General features: G+C 44.3%; 1 protein-coding gene across 2 annotated transcripts in view; it reads right to left on the bottom strand.

The window, feature by feature from the left end:
* Positions 1-1,057: 1,057 nt before the first annotated feature.
* mboat2a (membrane bound O-acyltransferase domain containing 2a) overlaps positions 1,058-7,263 on the bottom strand; it is a 91,029-nt gene continuing 84,823 nt past the window's right edge. For both annotated transcript variants that reach the window (XM_064954115.1, XM_064954116.1), the window contains exons 11-13: positions 7,013-7,145; positions 4,194-4,345; positions 1,058-3,418 (exon numbers count right to left, since the gene is read on the bottom strand). In XM_064954115.1, the coding sequence (XP_064810187.1) occupies positions 3,232-3,418; positions 4,194-4,345; positions 7,013-7,145 (472 nt within the window). In that variant the 3' untranslated portion in view covers positions 1,058-3,231. The remainder of the gene's footprint in view (positions 3,419-4,193; positions 4,346-7,012; positions 7,146-7,263) is intronic.

Here is a 7,263-nt window from a genome sequence, read left to right as displayed (position 1 = left end):
TCTGTGAAATCAAACTGTCCACTTAGGAAGCAACACTGATTGACAATACATTTCACATGCTGTTGTGCAAATGGAATAGACAACATGTGAAAATTATAGGCAATTAGCAAGACACCCCAAATAAAGGAGTGGTTCTGCAGGTGATAACCACAGACCACTTCTCAGTTCCTATGCTTCCTGGCTGATGTTTTGGTCACTCTTGAATGCTGGAGGTGCTTTCACTCTAGTGGTAGCATGAGACGGAGTCTACAACCCACACAAGTGGCTCAGGTAGTGCAGCTCATCCAGGATGGCACATCAATGCCAGACCATATGCTGGTGCAATGCTCGACCTCATGTGGCTGGAGTGTGTCAGCAATTCCTGCAAGAGGAAGGCATTGATGCTATGGACTGGCCCGCCCGTTCCCCAGACCTGAATCCAATTGAGCACATCTGGGACATCATGTCTCGCTCCATCCACCAACGGCACGTTGCACCAAATCAAATGTTATTTGTCACGTACACATGGTTAGCAGATGTTAATGCGAGTGTAGCGAAATGCTTGTGCTTCTAGTTCCGACAACGCAGTAATAACCAACAAGTAATCTAACTAACAATTCCAAAACTAATTTCTTATACACAGTGTAAGGGGATAAAGACCTCGGCCGGCAGCCATGGTAGCCACAGACTGTCCAGGAGTTGGCGGATGCTTTAGTCCAGGTCTGGGAGGAGATCCCTCAGGAGACCATCCGCCACCTCATCAGGAGCATGCCCAGGCATTGTAGGGAGGTCATACACCACTGAGCCTCATCTGGACTTGTTTTAAGGACATTACATTAAAGTTGGATCAGCCTGTAGTGTGGTTTTCCACTTTAATTTTGAGTGTGACTCCAAATCCAGACCGCCGAGGGTTGATAAATTGATTTTTTTGTCAGCACATTCAACTATAAAGAAAAAAGTATTTAATAAGAATATTTCATTCAGATCTAGGATGTTATTTTAGTGTTCCCTTTATTTTTTTGAGCAGTGTAGTACTTCACATTCCAACCAAAGGTACAAAAAGAAGGCGAGGGCGAACTCTGGTTTAAAATCTCTGTATTAGTATTTAAAAAATAATTTCCCTTTGACATAAATCAGTTTTAAGTACCATTATACAAATCTTTCCATAAGTTTCTTCTTTCTTGACACAAAAATAACCATTATGCTTTCACACACACACACACGGCACTTTGGACATATGGAGCAGTTAGCATTGATCTGCTGGTTTGGGGTAGCTTAGTTAAACCAGACGGAATACTACACAAGGTATGGTGAGCGTAGTGTTACATCTGGTTTCACCGGGCTCGTTTTGGGTGGCCATGCAGTGCAGTTATCAACTTGCTGGTAAAGATGACACACCTTTCCCCTCGGGCATTTATACCTCGACTACAAATACACTTATAGACCACATGAACATTTAAAAATCACATACACACATTTATGGCAGGAGTACAGTATGCACGTTAGGTGAAAGATTACATTTGGAAACTCAAATCTGCTGCATGGTTGTTACTCATCACAAAATAAACCCCTAAACTGGTTCATTGGCTCCCATCTTGGTTGTACTACAGTACTTCTCCAACTCTTACCAGCTGAATGGTGCGTTTGGTCCAAAAGATGTGGCTATGGCACATCTATGCCTGCCTGTACTGTATGAGATGGAATGTGCCATACCTCTCCAGAAACAGGGCACTGTGGAGCATTAATCAGGACGTGTAGGGTACGCTCATGGGCTGTCCTATGCGCCACAATTAACACCCCACATCATGGAAGAGTTGGTTAGAAACACCAGTGTTTTCCAACATTACTAGAACGAGGGAACCTCTTGGGTTGTGGCTCATGTCTGGGATCTGGCTTGAAATATTTGTTTTGTTTATTAAGAGGGTCACAAGACAAGCGAGAATACAAGTTAGGGTTCACGATTGGAGCGTAAGAATTGCTATGTTTGTTTTCCAATGATGTCATACGTACAAATGTTACATACAGTCGGCTTCCTAAATGTCAAATACATATTTTCCCAACCTGTGTTACTAAAGGTCATTCATATTAATCTAAAATCAGCTCCATTTTGTATTGTGATAGTAAACGTTACACTGTAGGATGTATCCAATTACTCATACAGTAAGATCAAATAATCTTGGTTAACCCAGAACTAAAATCTTGCCTCAATGGTCAGTCTGTCCACGAGTGATTAGGTCACAAACAATACAGTTTGTTCAATTTCACTGAGGCTATAGATTCAAAAAACGAATCTAGATGGAGATTTCAACTTGAGTTCATAGTAAAACTAGAAGCTTACATGAGGATTTCAAACCAGTTAAACAGAACTGAACTCAACTGATGTTACAGAAGTAGGCAAGACATATGAACCGAGAGGAAACCTACAGTTTGTAATCAGATACAGTAGGAAAACAAGGAAGCTACACAGAATTAACCCCATGTCAAAAACCCCTTAAAATCAATTACCGTGAATGAACCATCTGTAAAGAACGAGTATCATTCCAAAAAAGCAGCAGCTACAAAAAGAAGGGTGACAGTAATCAAACAATGTTTAGAGGATCCTAAGGCCTGCTTGAAGTTGGCATCTGACAAAAAAGTTTTCATATTTCTCTCTTTTCCTAGTAGAGGTTACATCGTTTTCCTACCCTGACAAAAATCCTCTCGATACCTATGTCTGACTAGCCTGTATAGCGCCCTCTACACTCGAGATTCAACTGCAACTCCTTCCTTTCCCAATGCCACAAGCTCTCCCCCTCCACACAACCTTTCTCACCCTGCAGAATCTGCACCAAGAATCTGCCTAGCCTCTAACTTGTTAGCAATACACAGAGGTAAGGAAACTTAAGTCAGCTTTGCACTCTTCGGCATTCTGTCATTTAGCATTGCACCATTAGCATCATCGCTAATGTCATTATTATCACTCATTAGATCCTAGCCGTTTAGTGGCCCTCGGATATTTCTCTATCCATTCTTCTCGTTACTTCTAATTTATCCAAAGCGTGGTTTGCTGTCGTTCCTCGCTACTGTAAGGTTTGATGGGTTGTTGTTAAACTGAGTTTGTTATTGTCTGTTATTCCGGTGTTCCTGTCAATTTTTTGGTTCTTTGTGGTCTCAAAGAATCGCTGCACTTTGTCTCAAGTGTTCGCACAGAGTTTGCTTCTCTCTGTGCCGGTTGTTTGAGCTCTAAGGGGTGGAGGGGCTTCCTCTCGGGTCTCATGTGGCTTTGTGTTTCTGGTTGCAGTTGTTGTCTGTGATGGAGTGGCTGTTGTGGTCTCCGGTCAACCCCTCCTGTAGGCTGTTCTGCTGCGGTTGCTCCTCCTTGGCGCGGAGGTGCCATGGCTTCACTGGAAGGGCTAACACCAGCAGCAGGCATGCTATGTGTATGCAGTAGTACCATGACCTGGCAAGAGAAAATCAATCAGTAAAGTCATTAATCCAATGTCATCTGTTCAGTATAGCACTCTTCACAAATCCAGGCCTAAGCCCCGGGAAAGAGCATGCCGAGGGCAGTTTTCTATGTGGTGTAAAGATTCCAGAAGAGTTTGCAAAATGTCATTGTGAATACAAATTATATGGACTCATTACGGGTCCCAACAAGTTATTCTAGCTCATCCTAACGGGATAGAAAATCCTGAGTTTTAAATCTCTGCAGTCAGTCACAGTGCATTTGTGATTGTGGGAACACTATGTCCTCAAGGTCCAGTCCTTCCTTCCATTTCAGCAGCCAGCCGTCCCCAAACTCTCCTGTTTAATGACTGGGTTTTATACGCTCCTCAACCTGGCAGATGACACAGAATATTTGCCTCCATTTTACTGGAGTGCCCTGAATGCATAAAGCCCCTCTTATTTCTCCGTGTGAATCATCCCCGTCATTAACTGGTCTTGTTAACAGTTGGACACTAAAGGGGAAAGACCTAATGCAGTGTGCCCATCTGTGCCGTGTTCACTCGTTTTATTGGCCTGCCTTTTTAAACAGGCATTTGTAATAATGTCCCATAAAAAGCAGGAGAGGTTTTGAACTTGGTGGTGCTTCCCAGGACTCTTAGGACCCAACACAGTATGTGCAACTCAACTTTGTCGTCTACACATGTATTAATAAAAAGTTACTGTTTTGAAAATTAGGCCTACATTGTTAAATAGTACATTATGCATGTGGAATCAGTCATGTCACTCACCTGTAGAACTTGAGTGACGGCACAACGGCCAATAGGACGAATGGCACAACCGTGTAGCAGATGGCGACCTGAGTCCCTGCCCACGTGATGACATCGTAGACGCTCTTGTGTGTCGTGGAACCCAGGAAGTACGGTTTGATGTTGTGTCTAAGCTGGAAGTGAGCCAAATGAATAGATTGTGAATCGGTCCCACATCATTATGTTGCATTGACTTTAAGATGCAGAAAGTACAAACTAAAACACTTGTAGAGAAGATGTGGAGGTTAGAGACTAAAAGAAAGGCACAGAAACAAAATCAGTCTTTCAGACTTAATAGGCTGTAATGTCGTAGCCATTATAAAACGCCCAACAAGAGGTTTACTGACCCCGTTCTTTACCTTACATGGACAAAGGCAATGTACTTCATCATTAGTGCATAACTCAACCACGACCTGCATTTAGAGTAACGATATGAATCTCAAAAAGTAAAGCTTCGTCTTTCAGGACATGGCTGACTTTCGCTACCTCATTCAGTCCCCCCCGTGGTTTGTACGAGAATGAACTGGTCTAACAAACATGGACACTCCCATGCTTCAATTAATCCATGAGGGTGAGTGCAAAGTGCACACTTTCGGATAGGGAACCGTAAAAAAAAGTCCCCCTCTAGTTCTGTGTATCGTGACATCTTGTGATAGTGTTATTCCTCGATGTGATGAGAGGGAGAATGGAGCCGCGTATTGAGGAGAGGTTCTCTTTCTGTCCTCTAGGACTCTCCTACTGTCGCCGTGGGGATCCGTCTGTCCATTACCCTGTGATCTCTGGCTCTATCATACTGCGACACACACGCTTGCTGGCGTATTGCTCATGCGTAAAGCAGACTCCCACCCACACAGCCACTGTGCCATGGGGTATGAGCTTTCGATCCGAGCGGACAGTGCCCAGAGTCGTTCTATAGCCTCCCGTTAAAATAAGAACAGGGTCATGGCTCTGTGTCACCTCTCTGCTGTCTTTACATAATAATACAAGTAAAATGGTGGCATGTTTATCAAATTTAAGGTCTGTTTTGTCGCTATTGGTGACTGTGACAAATGCATTGAGGAATGAGATGGGGGCAACGCCAGCTAAAATACATCAGTTATGTGCTTTTGTGACCTTGCGTGAAACCTGAGGATTTCTGGTTTTGCCAGAGGTAACACCTCGGCTTCAGCTCAAAGGGCTAACGGAGTTTTGAGTTGTACTGACAACCCATGTAATCCTGCCTAATACCCCGGAACTCGTGTTCGCGCCTAGAGATGACACAGAGGGTTTAACCAGTACCTATAATCTGGTTCAGGTTATTAATCAACCTACCAGGGTGTTTACAAACACCACAGGAACAAGATCAACCACATGTATCGATCACATTTTTACTAATGTAGAACCTTGTTCTGAAGCTGTATCCGTACCCGTTGGATGCAGGGATCACAATATTGTGGCACCACACTCCAACAAGCAAGTGCTGCAGGCCCTAGTTTTGTCTTATCTTGATTATTGTCCAGTCGTGTGGTCCAGTGCTGAGAGGAAAGTCCTAGTTAAGCTGCAGCTGGACACTATCACGCCTTACCTCTGCTATTATTACTATACAGGACACTATCACTGCAGCTGGACACTATCACGCCTTACCGCTGCTATTATTACTATGCTGGACACTATCACACCTTACCGCTGCTATTATTACTATGCTGGACACTATCACGCCTTACCTCTGCTATTATTACTATACAGGACACTATTACATAATGGACACTATCGCTGCAGCTGGCCCAGAACAGAGCGGCACGTCTTGCTCTTCATTGTAATCAGAGGTCTGATATAAATACTATGCATGCCAGTCTCTCTTGGTTAAGAGTTGAGGAGAGATTGACTGCATCCCTTCTTCTTTATATAAGAAACATTGGTGTTGAAAATCCCAAATTGTTTGCATAGTCAACTGACACACTTACCCCACCAGACATGCCACCAGGTGTCTTTTCACAGCCCCCATAGTCAACTGACACACTTACCCCACCAGACATGCCACCAGGTGTCTTTTCACAGCCCCCATAGTCAACTGACACACTTACCCCACCAGACATGCCACCAGGTGTCTTTTCACAGCCCCCATAGTCAACTGACACACTTACCCCACCAGACATGCCACCAGGTGTCTTTTCACAGCCCCCATAGTCAACTGACACACTTACCCCACCAGACATGCCACCAGGTGTCTTTTCACAGCCCCCATAGTCAACTGACACACTTACCCCACCAGACATGCCACCAGGTGTCTTTTCACAGCCCCCATAGTCAACTGACACACTTACCCCACCAGACATGCCACCAGGTGTCTTTTCACAGCCCCCATAGTCAACTGACACACTTACCCCACCAGACATGCCACCAGGTGTCTTTTCACAGCCCCCAAATTCAAGGAAGCGTACAGTATTATAGAGAGCCATTATTGCATGGAACTTCTTTCCATCTCATATTGCTCAAATAAACAGCAAACCTGGTTTTAAAAAACAGATTAAGCAACACCGAGGCATAACGCCTCTCCCCTATTTGACCTCGATAGTTTGTGTGTATGTATTGATATGTAGGTTACTTGTTTCTTTTGTATTTGTATGTAGTTCTGTCCTCGAGCTGTTGTCTATGAATGTTCTGTATTATGTCATGTTTCATGTGGACCCCAGGAAGAGTAGCTGCTGCTTTTGCCACAGCTAACGGGGATCCTAATAAAATACCAGCTGAAAGAGGTAATGCAGACAACCCCAGGTATGATTCCAGGTCAGTAACACCAGCTGTGTTGGCTGTTTACTCACTGCCCGTGCTGCCATGGTCATGCCAATGCCCGTGAGAAAGGTGAGGTAGTACCCAGGGTACACTCCGTGCCACATGGCCGACAGTAGGAAGGTGGCCGCTGTGGGGTTGATGGGACAGCGCTCATAACACACCCTGTTGAAGACAGACATAGCATTAGCATCCCCGCTAATGCTAATCACAAGACTAAAATCGCAGCCTGACTGCACATGATGCAGGTCTAGCATTAGCATCCCAACCCCGTGTAGAGATA

Source organism: Oncorhynchus masou, chromosome 32 (assembly GCF_036934945.1).
Source record: "Oncorhynchus masou masou isolate Uvic2021 chromosome 32, UVic_Omas_1.1, whole genome shotgun sequence".
Lineage (NCBI taxonomy): Eukaryota > Metazoa > Chordata > Actinopteri > Salmoniformes > Salmonidae > Oncorhynchus > Oncorhynchus masou.
The sequence above is the reverse complement of the archived record's forward strand: the minus strand, read 5'-3'. Positions and strand labels throughout refer to the sequence as shown.